This window comes from Coptis chinensis, chromosome 2 (assembly GCF_015680905.1).
Source record: "Coptis chinensis isolate HL-2020 chromosome 2, ASM1568090v1, whole genome shotgun sequence".
NCBI lineage: Eukaryota > Viridiplantae > Streptophyta > Magnoliopsida > Ranunculales > Ranunculaceae > Coptis > Coptis chinensis.
The window spans coordinates 15,074,600-15,102,267 of record NC_141457.1 but is presented as its reverse complement, the minus strand read 5'-3'; the positions used below and the strand labels follow the sequence as shown (position 1 = coordinate 15,102,267).

The 27,668-nt window shown below is 34.9% G+C and overlaps 1 protein-coding gene across 1 annotated transcript; it reads right to left on the bottom strand.

Annotated features, from left to right (window-relative positions):
* Positions 1–2,156: 2,156 nt before the first annotated feature.
* LOC147515063 (uncharacterized) lies at positions 2,157–5,848 on the bottom strand. Its single transcript, XM_086592781.1, has 6 exons — positions 5,046–5,848; positions 4,158–4,956; positions 3,813–4,070; positions 3,429–3,607; positions 3,046–3,336; positions 2,157–2,661 (listed from the first exon to the last, which is right to left on the bottom strand). Exons 1-6 carry the CDS (start codon positions 5,846–5,848, stop codon positions 2,157–2,159), a joined length of 2,835 nt encoding a protein of 944 aa, XP_086448907.1.
* Positions 5,849–27,668: the final 21,820 nt, after the last annotated feature.

The following is a 27,668-nucleotide window of genomic DNA, read 5'->3' as shown; positions in this document are numbered from 1 at the left end:
TCCACACAGCAACTTCAAATCCTGGACCTCCCCAATAAGAGTTGAAGTCATCTCCTTTTGCATTTTAAGCTGATTTTTTGCTGGAGCTGAAGCGTCAAGTCCTCTTCTACTAACTCCAGTGCCCAAGCCACGAAAGAGACCTTTGGTATCACGCCCCAATACTTGTGCAACAAGATCATGATCCAAATCCAACATAGTGCTTGCAGGGTTACTGGTAACAATTTCCTTTATACTTTCCTATATAACAAATAAGAATTTGTTCATAACCTAAACCATCAAAATGATTGACAAATAAGTTATCTATTATAAAATGTCTCACCACTTGGTCACTGTGCTCGTCTGTGGGGCAAGTGCCATCACTATTGGTATGTAAAACTACATACACATCCGTTCTCGTGACAGGGACATTAGGGTTCTTTAGTTTCTGGAAAAAAAAAATAATAAAAATATATATATATATATATATATATATATATATATATATATATATATATATATATATATATAAAGATATTCAAGCACATAAAGACTTACTTATATGTACAAAAATGCTAGACCATGCTAAAATTAGGTCGATCTTGATGCAATGCCATTGGAATAGATATATAGTTCAGGTCTCAACCCATAACATGGTACAACTAGCTTGCTCCTAGTGCAGGAATTATTAAATGGAATGCTAATAGTGCCTTGTGCGCAAATGGTATTGGACATGGTGAAGTTCTAGGAGATGCATCGGGTCAAGTTATTTCTTTTTAAGTATAGTAATGGGTGTGTGAACAGTAAGTAACTAACTTACAACCATCGAGATAACTATATTACATGCATGTGCACGCACAAAAGATATGAAATTGATGTTTGCACCAAAGAGTAAAAGTGTACGTACAACAAGTACCTCGAGAAACATAAATACCCTAAATGCACCAAAAAGTAATAAAAATTAAATTTGATAATGATTACCAATTCGTGAGCAATTCTAGCTGAACCTTTTCTTCCAGATCTCTGTCTTGCTTTCGCAACCTGTCTAGAAAGTTTTCCATTAACTCGACGAGATTTTACTACTTCAGTGGACTCATTGTCAACAAATTTTTCCCAATCTTCTTTTCTAACAGCACCTAGGCAATGTTTTTTCCTTTCTTCATATGTTCTATACATATCATAAACCATCCTAAGGGAGCTGCTCTTGTACTTCATCCAATCTTCATTTGCCTTGGCCATGACTTTTTCTTTCGTTGTTCCAGACAAATCATATTCTTCCTATATTTACATTAAATTATTAGTTAGCGTAGTTAAACAATAATATTGAACTATAATATTGTTGTAATCAAATTTACAGAGATTCACTTCCATATGAGTGTCTTATCATCATCTGACACATTCTTCCATCTGTGATGGGCTATTGAAGCATGCGCCCGACTATATTCTCCAAGATGACTACTATATTCAGCAGCTTTGTCTCCAACTGGTCTTCCATCTTCATCAAATAGTACAAAAATCTTCTATCTAGGTTCTAAAATAACTAAGTATAAGTTAGGTATACTTAAATGCATATCTTATATATATATATACTTAAAATAACCCAAGTAACAATAAACCAGCATTCGCAGTTTCCGATTGTCCAGATACATTACCACCCGCAGACTACCCGGATCTATTCTCTCCATTAGTTTGTCGAGATCTACTCCCACCCTCATCTTGTCGAGATCCACTCCCACCCTCAGCTTGTCCAGATGCCATTGTGCTGAAAACTATATTGCACAAAACAAAATAGAACACCCCATTTTCAAAACAAAAAAACTCATTTAATTCATAACTCACTTTTCAAATATTCCATCATCAATTACATTTCAGTAGCTAACAATTACAAAATGCACACAACAAAAGAAAGTACGCCAAATGCAAGACACATTCTATGCATACACATTAGTACTTACAAAAAACTATTTCACTAAATTAAAACATGAAGATGTGATTGCCCAATCGAATCAAACGTTCCATCCCTTCAAGTTGTGAATCTAGATTCATCCCAAAAGCATTGTTCAAATTAAGAAAAAAAATAATATTTATAAGACATTCAGGGATACTAAAATAAGGTTTAGAAAATGAAAAACAACAAGCTGTATAACATTTAACTATGTCCATGCACCTTTAAAATTTAGCTAACTTTCAACCCATGATCCATCACAAATATCTTCTTCTACAACCTCATCTACTAATGTCAATCTAAAAGCATCTACTTTTAGCCTTGCCTCGAAGAACAAAGGATCTTCATATGCGTCCACATCTCGGGTCAACTTCTTTGGAGCATCTAAAACAACACGCCAATCGTCTCTTTTGGGATCTTTGCAATAAAAGACTTGGCGTGCTTGAGAAGCAAGAGTAAAAGGCTCATCACCTTCCTTTGAACTGCTAATGAACCTTCTAAAATTCACAAATGTTAACCTGGTTTCTGGATCAACTAAACATCCATTTACTTTATCTCCTATTCGAACCCAATCACATAAAAAAATAACTTGTTTGAACTCAGTATAGTCCAGCTCAAGAATCTGTTGGACGACGCCATAATAAGTCGCATATCCATCAATCAAGTTCTTATCTCTTGCACTGGCTTGAAAACTCATCGTGGCATTCATGGCAACCCCACTATTTTGTGTTGTCTTGGTACTGTCACATTTGGCTTTGCAAAATTAATATCCATTTACTGTATATCGGTTATACGACATAGCTTTAAATAACTAACCTTCATCAAGCCTTTTCAAAGGGGGCATTTCTTCATTTTCCAACTAGCTCGGTCAAAATGCATATGTTAATATTTTTGTACAAATAAAAAGGCACCAACCAATATAAAACTAAATAATTACTAATTTGAACCTGTTCTCGAAGCCAAGGAATAAAATACATCACTTTCCCAACTGATTTTCCCTTTCGTCCTCTTTTCTTACTTGGGTGGTTTTGTTCGTAGGAATGGTACTTCCTGGTAAAAGCATTAAATGCTACTTTATTATTGAGTATAAGAGTCTAAAATCATGAACTGGATGTTGTACTTACTCTCTCCAACTAACAACATCTTTAGAGCACTCCAATACCCATCTTCTCGCTTGTTCATACTGGATATTTGAAAGTTTGTACACCTTGCCCTTTTTACCACTAAGTTGTTCACTATAACAACCATTATCATCATCCAAGAAATTTTTCCTTGCTCGTTTGTGGCTTCCACTCCCACCTTCTGCCATGTATTCATTACAATACAAAATTGATTCTTCAATAAGGTATCGCTCGGCGATACACCCTTCCGGAAACCTTTTATTCCTAACATAGGTTTTGAATGTTCTCATCATCCTAAAACAAGACATTAAGTTAAGGTTTTAAATGAATATCATCACTTGAAAAATTAACACTTGAATTGAATAATTATATATCATTTCGCTTACCTTTCAAAAGGATACATGCAACGGAATCTAACAGGACCACAAATACGTGCTTCCTCCGCCAAATGCACTACGAGGTGTGTCATTGAAACAAAAAATGAATGAGGAAAGTACTTCTCAAACACACATAATACTTCCACAATCTGTCGGCTAGCAGTTTCAAGCTCTTTGCGACAAATAACCTTAGAAGAAAGCACATTAAAAAATATTGACAATTGTCTAGTCGCAGCACCCAATGGCTTTTGCTCTTTGTAGGCATACGTACATCAATAGTACCGGCAGTAATTGTTGAATAACAATATGATAATCATGTGATTTGGGACACCTAATCTGAAGATCCTCCATGCTTACATTATACACCCAATTAGAACTGTATCATATAGGAACCTTCAATGTTTTCAAGGTCTGACAAAATAACATTTTCTCTTCTCTTGAAAGTAAGAAAGGAGCATGTGGTAAAAAAGTTCTAGTCCCATTTTGTACAGGCCACAACGTTTTCCTAATATTCATCTCCTTTAAGTCCAAACGAGCTGCAAGACCGTCCTTATTAGTCTTATTTTTTGCGCCCATTATTGTACCTATGAGATTTTCAGCAACATTTTTCCCCACATGCATCACATCTAAATTGTTACAAACAACCAAATTCTGTAAAGACACAAAGGTTATAGTTTATTATAGTTTAAATGATATACATTAAACTACAATTGACAATAACGTATTTGAAAATTGTACCTCCCAATAAGGCAACTCAGATAGGATCGATCTCTTTGACCATGCAGTCTCATCATTGTCCTCTCTCTTTTTTCTTTTCCTAGACGCTACTTTTCCAAACACATTTTGAAGGTTCTTAGCTTTTTCAAGTACTTTGTCACTTGTTAATTGTTTAAGAGTCTTCCCATGTTCTTCTTTCCCATTAAACTGAGATTTTTGAGATCTAAAGGGATGGTTATCTGGTAGAAAGCACTTGTGACCCATGTAAGCTTGTTTGCTCCCGTGTTTAACCCTAATTGAGGATATATCTTCACCGCAAACTGGACAAGCATACTTTCTAGAAGTTCTACAACCCGATAAATACCCATATGCTGGGAAATCTTGTATGGTCCACAAAAGAACAACTTTCATTGTGAAAGAAGTCTTACTGTGAGAGTTGAAAACAGTTGATCCATTGTTCCATAGATCTTTCAACTCATCCACCAATGGTTCCAAATACACATCAATGTTTTTTCCTGGGCTGTGCTTCCCAGGAATTAATAATGATAACATAGTAAACTCTTTTAGCATGCAAAATGAAGGTGGAAGATTGTAAGGATTAATCATTATAGGCCAACAACTGTGAGAAAGACTCTTGTTACCAAATGGATTAAATCCATCTGTTGAAAGGCCTAAGCGAACATTACGCGGCTCGACAGCAAATTCAGGTGACACGGTATCAATTCCCCTCCAACAAGAAGAATCTGATGGATGGCGCATATATCCTGGTGGGGAAGCTGATTTGGAATGCCATGTCATCATCTTAGCTATCCACGAAATGCTACAAGAGTATATGTAAGAAAAAATATATCAACTTATTTTATATGGAAACAGTATAAATGAATATTACCCACAAACAAGATGGCTAACCTGTAAAGCCTACGCAACCTTGGGGTTAAAGGAAAGTATCTCAGTACTTTTTTTGGTACAAGCGAGGACTTATTATTAAACTCAGCCTTGTACTTGCCTTCTCCACATGTAGTACAATGTTTAAGAGCTTTATTATCTTTCCAATATAACATACAATCGTTGGGACATGCATGGATAGATATGTAATTCATACCCAGAGACTTGATCATTTCCAAACAATCAGTTGTGCTCTCTGCCAAGGTGTTACCACTAGGGAGATCTCTTTTGAGTGTCTTAAGCAACTCATCAAAACTGTTATTGGACCAATTATGTGTAGACTTAAAGCCTACCAGCTCAACTATAACAGACAATTTTGTTTCCTCGACTGCACATGAGGGAAACAAAGGTTGAGTTGCATCATCCCATAACTTTTTAGCTTTTATGTCCTCATGTGAATTGTTTTCATAATTATTATCTTCTCCACGTTCAGCATGAGTATCCCCATGTGAACCTAATTCATTCATGCACGCATCTAGGGTCTCTGGCAGAACACACCTAAAAGCATCATTCACTAAATCCAACATTCGTGGATGCTCTTCATGAGTCTTGCCACTAGAAGATGCACTACAACGCTCCTGGTTTGGCTCAACATCATTAATGGGTTCGCCATGACAATACCATGTGGTGTAGGATGTCATTATACCATCACAAATTAAATGTTCCTTGACCACCTTATAAGTTTTTCCACCACTAACATTACGACAGTTTATACATGGACAAAGATACCAATCTACATTCCCTGAATGGTCTTTAGCAAATTTCATAAACGATTTGACACCTTCTAGGTACTTAGGACAGGGACTTATTTCTTTCATCTATGCCTTGCTTGGAGGAATAGAAGTCATTTAACTCACAAGTATTTGAATACCACCTACTACTTCTATTACAAAGAAACAAGTGAAAACTAATAAATAACAAATAAGATGAAATAAGAACTCTAAAGAAAAAATATGCCTTTTTGATAACAGAAGGTATATGTATAAGCTAGAAAATAAACATGCTCAAATTAAGAGGCATGCATCACACTAGCAAAAAACGGATAACCACCTTTAACATTTCAAGAGCTGATCATGTGACATAAGTTGTTTAGCTTTAACCACTCCAACCAACCAAAAAATAAATAAAAAAGAAATGGAATGCAAGCAATGAAATGTAAGTAGCATCTTATAAATAACAATAACAAACAAGTAAGTAACATTCGTACATCTTTTTCATATGTAGCAAGTATTCATTTTCGCAAGCATTAAGAAACATAACAAAATTGTTATATGATATCGACTTACACTTTAAAATGCAACAAGTATGCATTTTTCATAATATCGCAATACCATGCAATAATACGTACACTATGGTTCAACACTTATATATATTAAAGTTTGTACTTGGCCTACATTTTCTTTTTACTCAACATTTTATAGTAGCAAACATACCTGCCCCCCATAAACTTAGGAGTGGAGGTACTTCACATTCAATATTACATCATAAACCATATTCAAGGATTAGGAGTTCCAACTCTTAGCCCTTTCGTCCAAGACCTACGAAGTACTATTATCATTTTACATCAACCACATGAGCATATTTCATTTAAAACCAAAAAGTAATACTCAAAGTTTAAAATCAAAGGGCCCCTTCTCTTTTGTCATGGTCACATAGAGATGAAATTAATTACCCCATGAGACGAGATGAATGAAACATGATAATTAATTAAAGAGCAAAAAATTGATAAAAATGTTTAAGAAAAGAGTCTCAGCTCACATAGTCACAACATGTGTGTGTGTGTGTGTGTGTGTGTGTGTGTTTCTAAACAACTCCACAAGAATCTTCCTCAAGTATATAGTCAAATCCATACACATCAAAATCTAAGACCAAGGGATCGGAGTTAGTTCTTCAAATTGATAGAATAAGGAAATTGGTGCTCTTAAATCACTTGTATTTCCAACTCTAGATACAACCCTAGCGCATATTACCATTGAACTATCCCACTTACTAATGAGGCTTCAACAAAGTTTCAAACTTTGGAATCTATGCAACCAGAAAAAACATTGTACTTATAAGCTTGTTTCATCCATTTCGTATTTTAAGGGAAAAAAACAAAGTTCGTTTGTGTTAAAAAATGGGTAGTATACTTACAAAACCCACACACAATTCAATCCAGCCAGAAAATAAAATAATAGGCAACAATGATAAATATTAGAACAAAGAGATTGGTTTCTGCATTTTAAATAATGAAGAAACCGTAGGCAATCTTACTAACATAAAAAATTGAGCAAATTATAAAAAAAGAAAAACAATTATGAAACCATCAGAAATTGGGGTTAAACAATTATGACATTAAACAAAATTAAAACTTGTTGAAAGAGATAGAGATGCTTACCAAAGCTTCAGAGAGATGCAGCTCTAGCTCTTGCCAATCTTGAGACAGAGAGAGGTAAAGTTCTTGCACTTCGATCGAGGCCTTCACTACCAGAACTATCAGAGCACTCCCACCATCCCACGAAAGCTTCACTCTTGCCGTTTTGTTTTAGTTTTGGTCTTTTGGGTTTAGTGCATGAACAAAATATTAGGCAGGCTTAGTGAAAATATTGGGCGGGCTTGTGAGAAAGAAGGGGGAAACCAACTACGATGGTCTGCGAAAAGTTAACAGACACCTTGTCTCATCCTTAATATGGGACAGAAAGCAAAGTCCTTTGGCCAACATAATGAACCACTACGACGGGCACAAAACGATTTAAGACGGTATTGCTCGTACTTTATTGGAGACGGGGAAACTAGTCCTAAGAGTTTGACCTTTTTCTCAAATTCTGGTGTAGTGTAAGGAAACAAGACCCTTTGTACTAAATAGAAGAAGTTTGTGAGTACCTTCACTGGAAAACTCTCACGAGGCTTAAAGCTCGTCCACTAGGGAATTCCTAGTGGTTTAAGGCCTTGTTGCATATGGTCAATGCAATCACACTCTGTGAAATGAGATTAGTATAACTTATAATAAATCACTCATTTGTGATCTTAGTTTTTTCTCTCATCCTTGTTTAAGGACAAGCAATATGCTATATGGGGGTGCTGATCTGCTCCCAAATGCATTTTATTACCCTTATAATATTACATTACAACCATTTTTACATTTAATGAAAAGACAACTCATAGTTTTTATTGTCTGTTTCAGGTTACAGATAAATTTAGACCACTTATCATAAAAGTTGTGTCTTAGCACCAAAATGAGCTTTAATCACGCTTATTATGAATACCAGAAGCTGCTATGAAAAAGTGCTAAAAAAGTCAAAGTCAAAGGTCAAATCCCTCAACTCAGAAGACCAAAGATGAAGGTCCTTAGCACTAAATATGGCATCTCCAAAACCTATCTTGATAAAGAAGAAATAAAAAAATCAAAAGCATAAAGTAAAGGGTGAGGTGTCTCAAATGTAATGGAGAAGGGTAAATCAGTAAAAAGCATACAGTAAGGGTATATAAACTAAAAGTTAGGGAGAGATAATGCACCTAGACTTAATCTAGTGTCATGTAGGATTTATTTTTCTAGTCTTTTTTCATTCAAATCATTTTACTTTATTGTTCTTCATTTCAATCTTGTTATTTTGCGTTGTTAATCAATTAATCAATCTTCTTTTTGTTGTTCTTTGTTCCAATCTTTCATTTCAATCCTTTCTTTCAATGTTTGTGTTATTTCAATCTTTAAAACAACTTAAGTTTTCAATGTTCTTCATAAAATATAAATCAATACAAGTCATAAACTAAGAGTCTACCTTCCTTTCTTCAACTCCCAACATTCAAACTCTAAATAATCTATGGTGAACCACATCAAAATCTTTGAGATACTCCAAACTAGTCTACTTCTCGTACTTTTTTCGGTTCAAGGTTTCGTGATGATTGTTCCTCAACAACCACCACGTCTTTAATGTTAGTGTGGAATTGTTGTGGTATTAGCACTAACGCGGTGGTTCGGTCACTAGAGGGCCTCATCCGAGAACAAGAACCGGATGTGATTTGCTTAGCGGAAACTAAAGTTGATAGTAGGAGGAATAAATGTGTTGGGAAAATGATTAAGTACAATAAGAGCTTTTGTGTGGATGCTGATGGTAGCAAAGGAAGCCTAGCTATTTTCTAGAAGGATGGCTGCGACATTGAAATCATAGGTGGAACTACAAACCAGATAACAAGTAAATGAAACAATTTTCATTTTGATAACAGTTGGTTTTTTACTTATGTGTATGGCCATCATGTGGCGAATCATAGGATCAAGGTGTGGGATGAACTAAGGGGTCTTGCACCTTTTATTCCAGGCCCATGGATGATGTTTGGAGATTTTAATTCGATAACATGTTTAGATGAGAAGTTTTGGGGTAGGAAAGTGTTTACAAAATATATGGCTGATTTCAATAATTTTATTAGTGACCTGAGTCTTTTTTATCTTGGGTTCTCTAGACCCAAGTTTACTTGATCGAATAATAGGAAGCTTAATAGGTATATCCTTGAACGCCTTGATAGAGGCTTAGCTATGACTAATTGGTTATTGCTTTTCCCTGATGCACATATTAAGGTTAGATCTAATGTTTTTTCTGATCATAGGTCTATATATGTATATTAGTTTGCATAATAATGTTAAGTCACCTGCTAAGCCTTTTAGGTTCTTTAATTTAAAATGTGGTTTTCTGATGATTCTTGTAAAGGTGTGATTGATAGAGCTTGGAACAAGTATCCTTCTCCTTTAAACTGTGGAAGTACTTTGGATAAGATTAAATAAATGATAAACGTTAAAATTGATACTTAATTATCTATAGAAGAACACAAATAACTAATGATCAACTACCTTATCAATATTATTTCTACTCTCAATTCATTATGCAATATAGAGACTCAGGATTCGTTCCACTCCTCATTGTTTAGAGCTTAGAATTCCACTAAAAATCAAGGTGAGAACAATGATAGTAGTGTTGTGATTTATTTAAACTAAAACTAATTATAAATTAATTAAACTAACAATGCAATAAACTAATTTTAAATTAAACTAATTTTAAATTGAGCAATTAAAAGGTGAATTTAATAAATAGGAAGAACATAGAGGAATGATTCATCCATCTATGTGAAGCTATGATTATTCTAACTAGTTTCTCATGTTTTAATCTTAACCTTTATTAATCTATACAAGGTAAAACAACAAAAGTCACAATTTTTATTGATCCCTAACCAATCCTGGCAATCTCTATACTAAGATATGATTAGCATAAGAGAAATTCTCCTCTACAAATCTCTTTGTGGAGTTTCCTTTCTCTAGTTCAACTTTTATAATCTCTATCTCTAGACAACTATAGAACTTGAACTTGAAGCACATAAGACAATAAGAAAACTAATGAACAACAATCATAACCCTCACATAGACTTCATAAAAGTCCTCTAATGGAGTTTTACCCTAGTCTTATTGGGTTCATTAACAATAAACAATAATAATAAGACATAATTAAATTAAACTAAACTTATATTAATAAAACTAATGGTGTAATGGAGTTGGAGGTAAGAACATTAAACCCTAATTACTCTAAACTAAATGGAGAAGGAATCAGATATATATTCTAGCTAATGGGAGAGAGAGAGAGAGAGAGAGAGAGAGAGAGAGAGAGAGAGAGAGAGAGAGAGAGAGAGAGAGAGAGAGAGAGAGAGAGAGAGAGAGAGAGAGAGAGAGAGAGAGTTTTGTTTAGCCAAGTTTTGTTTAGCCTTAACCCTTTTTATATAGGAGAGGGTTCGATTTATAATTTCGTGCATAGCTTTGGAGCTGTGTGTTGGGCCACTAAATCAAGCCGAAAACCTAATTACTTAAGTCTAAAAAGGGTTTCTCTATGTAAATTTACTACAACACACATTTCGTCCAATTTTACTGCTCTGATTAGATCAAGCCTTGTACCATTAGAAAGCCCCTTCCGAGCCGGTCGTTATGACATATAATAGGCCCAATTCCAAGGTCTGAGTCCAAAGATACAGTCTATGGAAGTTCTGTTGACTTTCCTGCTCTTTTTCTACCCGCGTTGACTTTGACTTTTCAGCTTTGACTAGGCTTTAAAAAAGTTTTTTCTCCTTAAAACTTGGGCTTTAATCGTATTTTTTCACATAATTAATTCCAAGACTTGAAATACACAAAAACACGTAAACATTACTAACTCTTATTTATTATAAACATAATTCGCCTAAATATAATACTATTGAGGGGTTGAAACTATAATTTTGGGCTCTTATCAAACCACCCCCAAACAGCATTTTGCTAGTCCTCAAGCAAATATGTAAAATTAAAATAAGTGGCCATAAATGTATTCCTAACTACTCTTGTTTCGCTGTGCGACTGTATTGACCATATGCAATAAGGCCTTAAACCTCTAAGAATTTCCTAGTTGATGAGTTATAGCCTCATGAGAGTTTTCTAGAGAAGATACTCATAAACATCATTTATACTACAACGACTAAGAAATAAAAGTAATTGTCCCCTAATTTATCTCAGATATCTATACATCTAACTATTATTTAAACAAGGATCATCAATTTAAAATTTAAGCTAATACATGCATAATAATCAAATCATCTTAAGATAAACAATTATACAATGAACTATGATATGAAATGCAATGGCAGGTCCGTTTTTGAAACCTTTTGGGTAGCGTGCCTAAGTAGGTTCTCACAAGGAATGTATCAAAACACATAACACTTTGATTTTTCCACTCAAGTTTGCTAACTCCAGTGTGCAGTAGGTACACATTTTCTTACAATCTCAATGACAATCCAAGGAAGCCGAGGTCGATCAAACATATCTACCACTTACAATCACACCAACATATTCCTAATTGAGCTAGAGGTCTTTATTATGTGATACGGGGCGTTAGTATTGGTTAAAGAAGAAAAGAAATGGATATTCAAAAAGACAAGTCTGAGAAAATAAGGTATTCATATTATGTAACTAGATAAAACATCGTTCTTATTTTGCTTCTACACTTTGTTTCCATCCTTAGCCCTTTTGTTTTGGCTTTTGACTCCTTTTGATTCTATTTTTGGAGTTCTAACTTTTATTTTTCTTTCCTTTCGGAAGCTTTCTTTTCTTTTTCTTTTTCTTTTTCTTTTTCTTTTTCTTTTTCTTTTTCTTTTTCTTTCGAAGCAACTAACTAATTTTTGTTTACACAAATTTTTCTCTTCTATTTTCTTCACTCATCCTATTTCTCAGACTTATCCAGATAGGTAAGCTAATTTTATTTTTTATTTTGTTTTATTTGGTAAAGGATTTGTGGTTTGTAGAAAGGCTCAATGGGGCGACTAGCGGATAATAAATTTTATATAGGTGTGAATTTCTAGCTATATCGATCCAAAAAGGGCTTAAATTCTCACTTAGGATATGGTATGGTGATCAAGCAAGTGGATGTGTGATTTCTCTACTCATAATTTACTTCTCCCTTGTGTCATCACTCAGATATTTCACTCTTATGAGGCTTTTAGGCTAGATGCTCATAGGATATGTATTAAGTACTCTGACCTAGGTCTCAGAAAAATACTGCCAAGTACAATCAAAGATGCTCATGCAAGATGTTCGTGAAAAGATGCAATGACTATTACCTTCGTATTAATCTATGTTTCAAAAATTAAATTCTAATTCAAGTACTACGTGAGATTTCTAGACTAATATCATTATGGATAAGGGAACAATACTAGACTAATATCATTATGGATAAGGGAACAATACCATTATTACTAAGTGCATAACATAAACTATATTTTTGACAAATTCTTTGTGAGAACCTACTTAGGCATGCTACCCAAAAGTTTCATAAACGGACCTGCCATTGCATTTCATATTATAGTTCATTGTATAGCTGTTTATCTTAAGATGATTTGATTATTATGCATGTATTAGCTTAAGTTTTAAATTGATGATCCTTGTTTAAATACTAGTTAGATGTATAGATATCTGAGACAAATTAGGGGACAATTACTTCTATTTCTTAGTCGTTGTAGTATAAATGAAGTTTGTGAGTACCTTCTCTAGAAAACTCTCATGAGGCTATAACTCGTCTACTAGGGAATTCTTAGTGGTTTAAAGCCTTATTGCATATGGTCAATACAGTCGCACTCAACGAAACAAGAGTAGTTAGGAATACATTTTTGGCCACTTATTTTAATTTCACATATTTGCTTGAGGACAAGCAAAATGTTGTCTGGAGGTGGTTTGATAAGAGCCCAAAATTGTAGTTTCAACCCCTTAATAGTATTATATTTAGGCCAATTATGTTTATAATAAATAAGAATTAGTAATATTTACGTGTTTTTGTATATTTCAGGTCTTGGAATCAATTATGTTTGGTGTTTGGCAGTTAACCAAGATGCTGCCTTGTCGGCTAGGGTGAATAGAAACACCCTAAGTTTAACTTGATCTGGACTTACGCTAAGATGATGGATTGTAGTGAGAACTTGCTCTATCCTACGCATGTGTTGATAAGGCTTCTCGTGGTCTAAACCATGGAAAACCGGTAACTAGTTAAATATATTTGGGGGAATTTAAAAATCCCCCACTAGGTCTGCAAGAACGATGTACGACTTATGGCCATCGTTTAGTGCTTTATAAAAATCAGAGAGAGGAGTCTCTGGTTCTTTAGCCATTAATACAGGTGTAGTGTGTGAAATTCTAGGTAGGCGTGTGCGTTGACATTTACGATAGATAACGTAAGATGGTTTACTCTTACCGAACCTTAATCTCATGCAAGGCTAAGGCTAATATGAAAAAAACCCACCAACAGCAGTCAAACAACAACCTGATATACTAGAAGTAAAACTCCTCTGACAGAAGAGACGAAGAGTGAAAGAAAGAGTACCTGAATGCCTCCTTGCTACGTGTATGAATAGTGTCTTTGATACGCGATCTCAGTGTATTGAAAAAGTTCAAAACACTGAATAATAAAAAAATAACTTTAACAAAAAGAGAGCCTGTGACTAACCTGTGAATCGGGCTTTCTTCGGAAGGGGCGCGGGTGCGCTTAAGTATAGAGTAAACAAGGGTATGGGTACACTTAAGGTACTATTTCAAAAAAAAAATCCAGTAACAAGAAGGCGGGCGTGCTCAGATGATAGAGTTAAGAGGGCGCAGGCGCGCTCAAGGTACTGTTTCGAAAAAAAAATTCCAAGAGCAAAAATCCCGTTTTTTTTTTCTGAAAAAAATAAACACATTGAGAACACAAACAATCAGGTGGGTGGGTGAAGCGGGATATTGGTAGAATTGAAAACTAAGGGAATTTAATTCTAAAACAACTAAGATGGCAGTAGCACTATTTGATAAGCGTTAAAATTGATACTTAATTATCTATAGAAGAATACAAGCAACTAATGGTCAACTACCTTATCAATATTATTCTTACTCTCAATTCATTATGCAATATAGAGAGTCAGGATTCGTTCCACTCCTAGTTGTTTAGAGCTTAGAATTCCACTAGAAATCAAGGTGAGAACAATGATAGTAATGTTGTGATTTATTTAAACTAAAACTAATTATAAATTAATTAAACTAATAATGCAATAAACTAATTTTAAATTAAACTAATTTTAAATTGAGCAATTAAAAGGTGAATTTAATAAATAGGAAGAACATAGAGGAAGGATTAATCCATCTATGTGAAGCTATGATTATTTTAACTAGTTTCTCATGTTTTAATCTTAACCTTTATTAATCTATACAAGGTAAAACAACAAAAGTCATAATTTTTATTGATCCCTAACCAATCCTAGCAATCTCTATACTAAGATGTGATTAGCATAAGAGAAATTCTCCTCCACAAATCTCTTTGTGGAGTTTTCTTTCTCTAGTTCAACTTTGAGAATCTGTATCCCTAGACAACTATATAACTTGAACTTGAAGTACATAAGACAATAAGAAAACTAATGAACAACAATCATAACCCTCACATAGACTTCATAAAACTCATCTAATAGAGTTTTAGCCTAGTTTCATTGGGTTCATTAATAATAAACAATAATAATAAGACATAATTAAATTAAACTAAACTTATATTCATAAAACTAATGGTGTAATAGAGTTAGAGACAAGAAAATTAAACCCTAATTACTCTAAACTAATTAGAGAAGGAAGCAGATATATTATTCTAGATAATGGGAGAGAGAGAGAGAGAGAACCCTAATTTACAACTAAACTAAAGAGGTGAGTAGCTAAGTTTTGTTTAAACTTAACCCTCTTTATATAAGAGAGGGTTAGGTTTACAATTTTGTGCATGGGCTTTGGAGCTGTGTTTTGGGCCACTAAATTAAGCCGAAAACCTAATTACTTAAGTTTAAAAAGGGTTTCTCTGTGCGAATTTACTGCAACATTATTTTCATCCACTTTTATTTCTCTGATTGGGTCAAAACTTGGACCATTAGAAAGCTCTTTCTGAGACGATCGTTTTGATATATAATAGGCTTAATTCTGAGGTCTAAGTCCAAAGTTACGGCCTACGGAAGTTCTGTTAACTTTTCTGCTCTTTTTCTACCCGCGTTGACTTTGACTTTTTAGCTTTGACTAGGCTTTAAAAAGGTTTTTTCTCCTTGAAACTTGGGCTTTAATCATATAATTTCTCTAGCAAGCAATTTGACTCCTTTCTCTTGCAAAAGTGACGTATTTTTCACATAATTGATTCGTAGACCTGAAATACACAAAAACACATAAACATTACTAACTCTTATTTATTATAAACATAATTGGCCTAAATATAATACTATTAAGGGGTTGAAGCTACAATTTTGGGCTCTTATTAATAAACTACTAAAGATCTTATAAAATGGAATAAGAAGTCTTTGGGGATATTTTCCATAACATAGGATCTACACATGATAAGTTGGACAAGGTACTTGCTGGTACTATGGATAAAGAGAACTATATTAAAGTTCAACAGCTCAAGGACACTCTTCACATGTGGGTTGAAAGAGAAAAGAGTTTTTGGCAACAAAAATCTAGTGAGGTGTGAATAAAGGAAAATGGTAGAAACATTAAGTACTTCTATCTTTCTACTTTATATAGAATGGGGAAGAATCTTGTTACCAAGTTAAAAGATGATCATGGTGGATGGGTACAAGGAAGAGATCATGTGGGAGATAACCTCAACCATTTCTTCACTATCCTGTTTACCTCTGATTGTCCTGAACCTGACCAAGAGATCCAAAGTCTTTTTCAACCTTGTATCACTGAAAGGGAGAATGGGCTCCTTACTGCCACCTACAACAAAAGGGTTCTTTCGCAACGCACTCTTTTGCTGCGCCCAAAAATCGTTGGTAAAAGTTATCTATTGCTATGCCGATACACGCCCTTGTAGGTACCGTTATTTCATAATGTAAATTTCTACAAACCGTGAAAACCATGCTCATCGGAATTAATGGTTCTCACGATTTTGGATTGGAAAACATACCTTGAGATCGGCTAAGATAACTCTAAGAATCCAATAGCTATGAAATCAACAACTTATTGACCTTTTGTTGTATTCCTATCAATAGATTGGACGTTATGTGGGCAACGATCTACCAACCCCCTTCTTTCTCTCTTGGCCTATCTCACTCACAAAGCTAGAAACGAATTCAGATCTACTTTTCTTGCCTCTCTTTTTCAACCAATGAATAGTGAATTCGGCTAGGAGAAAAGGGTTTGTTTTTATAGGCTACAACAGGGACCATGAGGAGAAATTAGGGTTGGGCCTCCTGACGGGCTTGGACTTACCATGTTCGCCCAAAACACATAACCCAAGTCTGTCAACAAATGGCTTCTTCCACTAAAGGTCATTGTTGCACTACCGCCCTAATCCTAAATTACGTGTTAGTGTTTATGGGTTCCATATTATATGCTCGTTGATATCCCCTTGTTTATGATATCAAATGCTCGTTGATTAAGTCAAGTTACTGACAACTACATTAATCAACTTCTTATGTCCTTGAGCAGTACTATACCACTCAACCTCATTGTCATGTCGGAATAAATCCACCTGTAGGGTTTACATAACAATCCTTCTGAGCTCCTCAAGGGAACATCATCAACCCGACTTCCTGCGGGTCACAGATTCCTTCTATAATCAACAGCACACCTTACATACAATGTCATTACCCAATCCATCGAGTTTGTTGATTCACAAATGAATCTCACTCATTGATGATTTAAAGTAATGTACAATGCACGTAAGTGCCCGTTATTATATCCGGATTAAGAGGACAAGCATCCATAATAACAGAGGTGTTTGTTCTCTTATATAGTCAGTATAAAGAGAAATAACCTCACTTGGTCATGTTCAATACACACAAAGTGTACTAGTGTAATCCTATAGTCAAGATAGACTAATACCAGATTATACTACAACCTTACCAATGGTTTGTCCAAATCCATCTAGGTTGTGAACGTTTACTTATACTTTATAAGGTACTAATGATATGATCTTCTGTGTGTCACCACACACCATATCATTTGCAACATAAAGTATTAGACACATGCATATAACTAATAATATATAATATGCATAACATTGCCCATATAATTCTCATTCAAAATATAAAGAATTAGAGTTAATACAAAAGTAATGCTTTTAGTATATAACCCTATGAGTCCTTAATAGTTTGTTATTCTTCTATCCACATCTAACTTTCACTTACTTATTGCAACGCCTCTTGCACGGCAATTACATGTAATTAAATATTTTGGTAAGATAATAAATAATATTTTTAAGGAAATTCATTTTTAGGACGCCATTAACGCTACTACTGTATAGCATAATAAGTTGCAACACCTATCGTTGTAAGAAGTTTTTATGTGAACTTAGATTTTATTTGCTCCACCTCTGTTGCGATGACACTACGGTTGCTGAAGTACTTTTTATGGGAGCAGGATATTCTTTTTTAACAAATTTATTTAGGCGGGCCCGTTTTTCATTATCCACTCAAACTAAAAAATGGAAGACCCTAAATATTTGAAAACCCATTTTACTACCATCGAATCTTCTTCCTCTCTTTCCTCCAATGTGGTAAAATAAAAGGTAGGCCTCTCTCTCGCTCTTCTCTCTTTTGATTGAAATTTGCTTCGACTTTTGGTTTATTATCAGGAAAAAAAAAAGACTTTTGGTTTGTTCCCACTTCACTTAATTTTCATATTAGAATTCGGGGTATCCTCCACCATGTTAAAACCTTGACTTTTCCATAATTTGCCACCACCGCCAAAGCTTATGTAAGCTTCAACTTTTGTATAATCCACCATCACCCCCATTAATCCTTTTTTTTGTCATTTCAAAGTTTAATTGATCTTCTCATTCCAAAGCTAAATAATTCTCTCTATGTTTACAGTGATGGCTTCGACGGGTAGTGGCTCAATCAACGATGAAACAAAGGGTCATCTCTTCATACTGGTACAGTGAAGTATAAATGAGTTTTGTTAAAAAAAAACTTTTTATGATAACAGTGGATATTTATGTTAATACTATACTTAGATTTTTGGTTATTATGTTGGAAGGATTTGAATTGCATTTTGAGACTCTTGAACTTACTTTATGAGGTCTCTTGTGTGAATTAATTATTGGATCAGGAAATTTATGTCAGTTTTGAATTTTGTGAAATGGTTGGAATAGTTGGTTTGATGTACATCATATTGTCTATGAAATTTTGAGTGGTGAATAGATGTCATTGGGATTTTTCATGCTAGGGGTGTTAAGCAGAGTGTTTGACTATATTTGTATTTTTTATAATCATCGTTTTTCTGGTGGTTCAATCTATCACTGGTTTTGTTTTTATGTTTAGGCATGTGGTACATGAATGCAATCACTTGGATTTAATGAAATTTTAAATGGCAGTACCATGTTATAAAATTTATGCTATTATAATCATGTTGTCACATAGCATGGGTAATATAAGGCATACGTAACAGACCAACCCAAATTCAATTAATTTTGTATCTTCAATAACTTTATATTAAGTTTTACTTAGCTGAATTTTCTTCTTAGGTCTGGTCTAAACATATTTGGTTCTCATCATGCACTTCTCAGTGAAACCATTTACAACAACGTCAAAGCTAAGGTTTGGTTTTGAACAAGATTTGGTATTAAGTTTTATTTATTTATTGAGTTATAAATGATGATTTAATGGGCTCTGATTTATTTTTGGAATTTTAGCTTGAAGTTTTGAAGAATTTATCAACAAAGGGCTTCTACTTCATCAACTTCAATTCACTCGCATCTCCATAAGTCAAAATTGTGAGCTTTCGATCTCACTAAATTCTTCAATTTAATGTTCCCATGGTACAGTATTCGAATTTTTGTTTTCCTAAATTTGTAGCTACGATACCGTAATACTAGCTCAAATACGCAAGTGTAGCGAAAATCGTATGCATGGAAGTAAAGGACCTAATGTCATTTTATGGTCTTTCTTGTTTAATTTTTTAGGGACCCAAGTGATGCAGGTAAGTATTTGTTAGCAACACAGACTAGAGGAGAGCTATTAATAGCACTAGAGCCATTTATAGTGTACTATTCTAATTATACGCTTGATGTGCTGAATTCTTGCACCATTAAAGTGATACTAGTGTTAGTGATGAAGCTGTTTTTCAGACTAAGATGCTTGATTTGCTTAGGCAAACTAGAATGTACTATTTTCTTGGTTTTGTTTTGGCATTTTAGTTTTTATTATGTATACATATAATTGTATGAAAGAAATGGTTGTGTGGCGATGGTGTGAATGAGTTGATTGTGTCTCGTCTCTAAATAAAGTAGGAAAGTTGTGGTTTAGGTTGAGATGTGGCAGCAATATGGAGTAAGTATTGGTTAGCAATTATGGGCTTCCCTTCCTTGTGGGGTTTTTTTGTTTAGTAATTATCGATGTGCGGAATAGGCATTGATGAGATTGGTTTATTACATATCATGATACATTGTTGTGGACTAGGGGTGAAGGAACTATTTATGAAATCCTGAACTGAAACAGAGAAAAGCTATTAGTGAAGGGGGGAAAAAATTGTAATCTCTGTAAAAAATAGTGATTTTTTTTTATGAGTGCATATTTAAGTAATGCTTGTGTTCCCATGTAGGGCCACATGTTCCCTGGATGTTCTCTTGATTTCTCTCATAGGCATTGATTTCATCTTTTAATATATTCTATTTTAAAGTTTGTGATATTTGGTATCCAACCCAAATTTCTATCTTTGTGTAGTATTAACGTGACTTGTTTATTTGATATTCGTTACGTTTTTGGTTATGTGATCTCTGTCTATGTTTGTTGTAGACTCTAACCTACAAATACTTTCTTTTGAGAAATTTATTAGTTCATTTTCCATCCAAAAATGAGGTTGAGTGATTGTTGTGGGGTTAATTTTGCTATTTCTAAAGTTGTTTCACCCAAAACACTAGTGGGAATTGTATGCAGTTGAGTATGAGGAAATTGCTAGTGCACCACATCGCGATCTCAACCTCTCATTCAAGGTGCGTTGTATCAATTTTTAAATTGCTCATATATTTGTTTTGATAATCTTTAAAATTTAGTAGAAGGAGGGCCCAATTCTAAAAAACAATTATGGTTTCTTTGTAGAGGGTAAGATCCATACGTAACGTTTTTTTTTTTACTATTTTTGTTGAAATTACAAGTTTATAATTGTAACCAAATAGAAGTTATGCTTTAGGTATGATATTGACACACCCAACATTCATCCTTTAGATACTAGGAGTCCCATGTATTGTTATAATAGTATTATGGAACTTCACCAATTGTGGCAGGCTGTAGTGCTACTTTTACATGCTAGGTCATTTGGTTTAACTTGGTAAAAGTATTTTCACATGCATTACTTATCACTAGAGTGCATTTTAACTTTGTTAATATTTCGGAAAAGTGTACTTATTTCTTTTTTCTATTCATTGTATTAGCAGATTAGCTGATGGGTTGTCGATAGATTAATGAAGAAAACTTGGACAAATGATGCTCAAATGACAGCTATGGAAATTCTAGTTTTGAAGAACTTGTCTAATTTAGTAGAGTGTTTTGAAAAATATGTCATGCGATGTATTGGCATAGAGAATGTAATTGTGTAGATTTTTCAAATACTTTTTTTTGGAATGGATGATTTTAGTTAATAAAGTATATTTTGTTACGATTCATTATGTAATGAAATGGGGTTGTTATTGTTATCTACATAAATTGAGTTGTGAAGAATTTTGCATATTCAAAAGAATCAAAATATTGCAGCAAATACATTTTTTGACCTAGGATATTTCAATACGCCCCCTTTGCAACTCTTTGTATGCAGCAATAGAGTCGAAGATTTTGCAATGAAGTAGAGTTGTTAGCAACGTCGAAAGTGCTGATAAAAATAAACTATTTGTGATGCCAAATGGTGGTGTTAAAAATTTGTTTTTGCGACGCTAGCCGTTGCAAATAGTTTGAAATAATTTTAAAACCAATTTAATTTCCGAAAATGAAGTAGCAATGCATATAAACTATTAACAACGAAGTAAGGCATTGCAAAATATTGGACATTTTTGCGACGCCATTGTTTGCATTGCAATTGATCTTTTGAGACCACTTTTTTCCAGTGCCTATGCGACACCACGTTTGGCGTTACAATAGATCAATTGCTACGCTTTTTAGTACATTTAGCGACGAGGTGTGGTGCTGCAAATGAGCCTTTCTGTCATATAGCTAGTGATCACGAGGTGTGGAAAGTGGTTCAAAAGATGGAGAAAACTAAGACCCCGAGACCTGATAGGTTTCAAGGGGTCTTTTACTCTGAATGCTGGGACATTGTTGGTAGAGACATTTCACAATTTGTTCAAGAGTTTTTCATGTTTGGATCCATGCATCCCAAGATGAATGAAACCTTCATTGCTCTCATCCCTAAGGTTAGTAATCCTGATCACATCTCCAAGTTTAGGCCTATTAGCTTTTGTAACTTTGCTTATAATGTTGCCTAAAAAATTCTTGGTAATAGGCTTAAACCTTACCTCAGCTCAACAAGATTGTTTCACCATTCCAAGGTGTTTTTGTTAAAGGGAGAAATATTGGGGACAATGTGGAGACGGTTAGTGAAGTTTTTCATAACATGGATCACATGACTAAGAAATAGGATGGTTGGATGGCTCTTAAGATTGGCATGGCCAAGGCATATAATTTAGATAATATTCTTAAAGGGTTTGGCTTGAGTGTCAAGTGGAGAGGGCTTATAAAGAGTTGTTTATCTACCGTTTCTTTCAGAGTGTTATTAAATGGGTCTCCTTTGTCACACAATTTCCCTAAAAAAAGACTTAGACAGGGGGATCCTTTAACACCATATTTGTTCATTATAATGTAACTGAAGCACTTTCAAGATTAATTTTGAAATATGAAAATGAGGGGCCCATTCTGATAGGGTTATATACTAAAAGCATTACTTTTGTATTAACTCTAATTCTTTATATTTTGAATGAGAATCATATGGGCAAATATTATGCAAATTATATATGTTATTAGTTATATGCATGTATCTAATACTTTATGTTGTAGATGATATGCTGTGAACACATAGAAGATCATATCATCAGTACCTTATAAAGTATAAGTAATCGTTCATAACCTAGATGGATTTGGACAAACCATTAGTACAGTTGTAGTATAATCTAGTATTAGTCTATCTTGACTATAATATTACACTAGTACACTTTGTGTGTATTGAACAGGACCAAGTGAAGTTGTTTCTCATTATACTGACTATATAAGAGAACAAACACCTCTGTTATTATGGATGTTTGTCCTCCTAATCCGAATATAATAGCGGGCACTTACATGCATTGTACATTACTTTAAATCATCAATGAGTGAGATTCATTTGTGAATCAACAAACTCGATGGATTGGGTAATGACATTGTATGTAAGGTGTGCTGTTGATTATAGAAGGAATCTGTGTCCCGCAGGAAGTCGGGTTGATGATGTCCCCTTGAGGAGCTCATAAGGATTGTCATGTAAACCCTGCAGGTGGATTTATTCCGACATGACAATGAGGTTGAGTGGTACTACTCAATGACATAAAAAGTTGATTAATGTAGTTGTCAGTAACTTGACTTAATCAACGGACATTCAATATCTTAAACACCGGGAGATCAACGAGCATATAATATAGAGCCCATAAATGCTGACACGTAATTTGGGATTAGGGCGGTAGTGCAACAATGGTCTTTAGTGGAATAAGCCATTTGTTGACGGACTTGGGCCGTGTGTTCTGGGCGAACATGGGAAGCCCAAGCCCGTCAGGAGGCCGAACCCTAATTTCTCCTCATGGTTCCTGTTGTAGCCTATAAATAGAATACTCTCTCTCTCTCTCTGGCCAAAATTCACTATTCACCTGGTTTAGAAAAAGAGACAAGGAAAGATAGATCTAAAATTGGATCTAGCTTTGTGAGAAAGAAGGGGATTGGTAGATCGTTGTCCACACAACGTCCAATCTATTCTAAATGAATACAACAGAAGATCAAGGGGTTGATTTCGGATTTCATAAAGCTTGGATTCTCAGAGTTATCTAAACCGGATCTAAAAGGTATGTTCTCAATCCAAAATCGTGAGAACCCCATTGATTTCGCTGCGCGTGGGTTCTCGCGGTTTGTAGAAATATTCGTTCTGAAAATAACGGTTCCTACAATTGGTATTGAAGCATGTAGATTTGTTGGTAGATATAGAACTGTTCTAACATAGTTTTGTAGGCATCTAGACCAACTGTTATGGTCAGAATGATTTCTGGAAATAAATGGATCATTTTTTATTTTATGAAAAATTGATAGTTTTTACAAGTTTTGATTATCAATGGATGTAATTTAAATCACGGTATGTATTGTGTTATTGTTTTTATCATTGATGTAATCTATTGTAGAGATCAAAAGATCAAAAAGATCAAGATTTGGATTGGTCGAAATCTTGATTTGAATTTTTTCCGCTGAAGCGCCTAGAAGTGAGTGCGGGTCGCACCTTATGCAGGCACAACTAGAGCGCGGGTCGCGCTAAAGCGCCTGGAAGTGAGCCCGGGTCGCGCCCTTCAAGACAGAAAGAGAAATTTTTTTCTCTAAGATGAGATGATTTTTGTTTGCTGTTCGGGGGTCTATGAAGTGATTTCGTGAGGTTTCCAGTGAAGGAAACAAGTCACGATTTCTAAAAAAAAATCGGGGCGCTGCCCTGAACCCAACGACATGACCAGGCAGGTCAAACCCTGTCGGACTTTGCGAAGGCAACTAAAAGAGTTCAACGAACAGGATGGAGCAATGGATATGGGCCACAACAGTTGGGAATTTGTTTTCCATTTTATTGTTCATATTTGCTTATTCTATATGCATGTTTTTATTTGTGGATGTTTGCTAAAAACTAAGCCCACATGAATAATAGATAACATGAACATAGACCTGACCAGTAAACAAAAAGATCTTCAGTTCTAAATAACTAAGTGGGAGCGGGAATTTGTTTCGTATAAATCTCACGGTCTCCATTACTGGTTTGTTGGTAATGTAATTATACTTGTGCGTCGGTTTTAGTGCCTTCCTCCATATCGGATGAGTCTAATTACGGATTACCAGAACAAACTTCTAAAGGACAACTATATGAAGTTATTAATGTATGGATTCACTTCTCCATCTGAAGGGATTCATTACAAATAATGGACTAAGAAGTTGAATAATGGTATACACTTAGATGCAAGTAATGGTATCCTCCCCATCGGAGTCACTGCTATTATTTGTAGGACCAAAGAAGGTCAGCATTTTAGTTTTACTTATCTAAATGGCATGTGTCCACTCTAACGAGTGGTGTGCTGTTAAGTCGACAAGAAGTAGAACTAATAGGAAAAACCTCTCTACACGAATGTAGATAGGGTAAACATCCACACTATCGTGGCTTACTACATCTCGGTGTGTAGGGTGCTGCTGGGTTAATTAATTGATTTTTAAGTTAACTCCATAAGTATTTCCACGAATGTAGAATAGTAAACATCCACACTATCGTGGCTTACTACTTTTCGATGTGGAGGGTGCAAGTGATGGGTTGATTAATTAATTAATTTTTGTTATTAACTCAAGAAGTTTTTGCCCTACATAATAGTTATTTTATGTGATTCTCAGGTTTTCAAAATGGTTACTTTCAACCCACTAGCAACTATTCTTAAGGAAAACAAACTTATTGTCCCTTATAACAAAGACTGGAACGAAGATGGTCCTCTTCTCACACCAGAGAATAATGGAGGTATGTCTCATGCACTAGTTGTTGAAACATGTTTAGCAGTGTTATCTACCAATACCTAGTGTGTAGATACAGGAGCCACTGACCATGTATGCATTTCGATGCAAGGGTTCCAGAAAACTAAGTGCTGGAGAGATTACCATATCTTTGGGGGATGCTACGAAAGTAGTGGCTGTTGCAGTGGGAGATGTTTGTTTATCTTTTGGTAGAAATAAGACTATGGTGTTAAAAAATTGCCTTTATGTGCCTAATTTTAGAAAGAATTTAATTTCAGTTTCTATGGCAATTAAGGATGGATATTCTGTTTCTTTTAATGACAAGGTAGTCATTAAGAAAAGTAAACATTTTATCTGTTCTGGTATATTAGAAGGCAATTTATACATCATTAATCCTATTCCACCCACAGTGCAACAAATGGAAATTAATAACACAATTTCTAATTCAAATAAGAGAAAGGAACCTTCTCAAATGAACCAAACACATCTCTGGCATCTACGGTTAGGTCATATCAACTTGAGGAGGATTCAGAGATTGGTAGCCAATGGACCTTTGGGTTCATTGAAAGTGGAAACTTTTCCTATCTGTGAATCCTGCTTGGAAGGTAAGATGACGAAAAGGCCTTTTACAGCCAAGGGGTATATAGCCAAAGATGCGTTGGAACTGGTTCATTCTGATTTATGTGGGCCCATGACTGTCCAAGCTAGAGGTGGTTTTGAATACTTTGTCACTTTCATTGACGATTATTCAAGATATGGGTACATTTATTTGATGCGTCGTAAGTCTGAGTGTTTTAAAAAATTCAAAATGTACAAGGCTGAGACAGAGAAACGTCATGGAAAATGTATCAAATCACTACGATTAGATCATGGTGGTGAATACCTCTTAGGAGAGTTTAGGGATTATTTATCAGAGGTTAGGATTACATCCCAAATGTCTGCACCTAGGACTCCCCAACATAATGGTGTAGCAAAGAGGAGAAACAGGACTCTTATGGAAATGGTTAAATCGATGATGAGTTATTCGGATTTACCAATTTCGTTTTGGGGATATGCCTTAGAAACGGCAGCTTACATTCTGAACCTGGTACCTTCTAAATCAGTACCTAAGACCCCAACAGAATTGTGGACCGGGCGTGAGCCTAGTATGAAACACATTCGGATTTGGGGTACCCTAGCACATGTGTTAGGAGATGTTGATAAGTTGGGATCTTGTACAAAATTACGCTTGTTTGTAGGCTATCCTAAAGGAACGAAGGGTGGTTTATTTTATAGTCCTAAGGATCAGAAGATCATTGTTAGCACCAATGCTCGATTCTTAGAAGAAGACTATATGATGAACCACAAAACCCCAAGTAGTATTATTCTAGAAGAATTAAGAGGAGAGACACCAACTACTTCAGTACCAATTGTACAAGAACTGGAACCACAATGTGTCAATAATGACGTACAATAACAAGAGGTACTTCATCATAGTGGGAGGGTTGTTAGACAACCTGACAGGTGGATTGGTTTGGGAATGACTTCAGACATAACCATTGATAACCAAGATCCTGATCCCTGGACCTACATTGAAGCACTCCAAGATAAAGATGTAGAATCTTGGCAAAAGGCAATGATTTCTGAGATAGAATCTATGGATTCTAATCAAGTCTGGGAGCTTGTAGAGCCACCCAATGGTGTTAAAACCATTGGATGCAAGTGGGTCTATAAAAGGAAAATAGGGGCAAACGGTAAGGTTGAAACCTTTAAAGCAAGGCTGGTGGCAAAGGGCCTCAGAGAGAAGGTATCGATTATGAGGAGACCTTTTCACCAGTAGCCATGCTTAAGTCTATCTGGATTCTTTTATCCATTGCAGCTCATTTCGATTATGAAATTTGGCAAATGGATGTCAAGACAGCTTTCCTTAATAGAAGTCTTGAGGAAACCATCTATATGAAGCAACCAGAGGATTCATTGAAAAAGGTCAAGAGCATCTTGCTTGTAAGCTTAAAAGATCTATTTATGGACTTAAACAAGCTTCTAGATCTTGGAACATTCGTTTTGATGAGGTAATCCAATCTTATGGATTTGATCAAAGCCCAAACGAATCTTGTGTGTACAAGAAATTTGATGGAAACGTAGTGGTATTTCTTGTGCTTTGTGTAGATGACATCTTACTCATTAGAAATAATGTGAAAGTGTTGTCAGATATAAGGGTATGGTTATCAAAGCAATTTGATATGAAGGACTTGGGAGAAGCGGGTCACGTCCTTGGGATCAAAATTATAAGAGATCGCAAGAAAATGATGTTGTGCTTATCCCAGGCTACCTATATTAATACTGTGTTGACTTATTTTAGCATGCAAAACTCCAAGAAAGGTTTCTTGCCTT

Bases quoted from the DNA above. Each gene is read 5' to 3' on its own strand.
- LOC147515063 (XM_086592781.1), bottom strand. From the start codon at position 5,848: ATGAAATTTGCTAAAGACCATTCAGGGAATGTAGATTGGTATCTTTGT. The intron at 4,071-4,157 runs GTACAATTTTCA...GTGTCTTTACAG, and splicing joins CTGAGTTGCCTTATTGGGAG to AATTTGGTTGTTTGTAACAA. The intron at 2,662-3,045 runs GTAAGTACAACA...CAAATGTGACAG, and splicing joins GATGTTGTTAGTTGGAGAGA to TACCAAGACAACACAAAATA.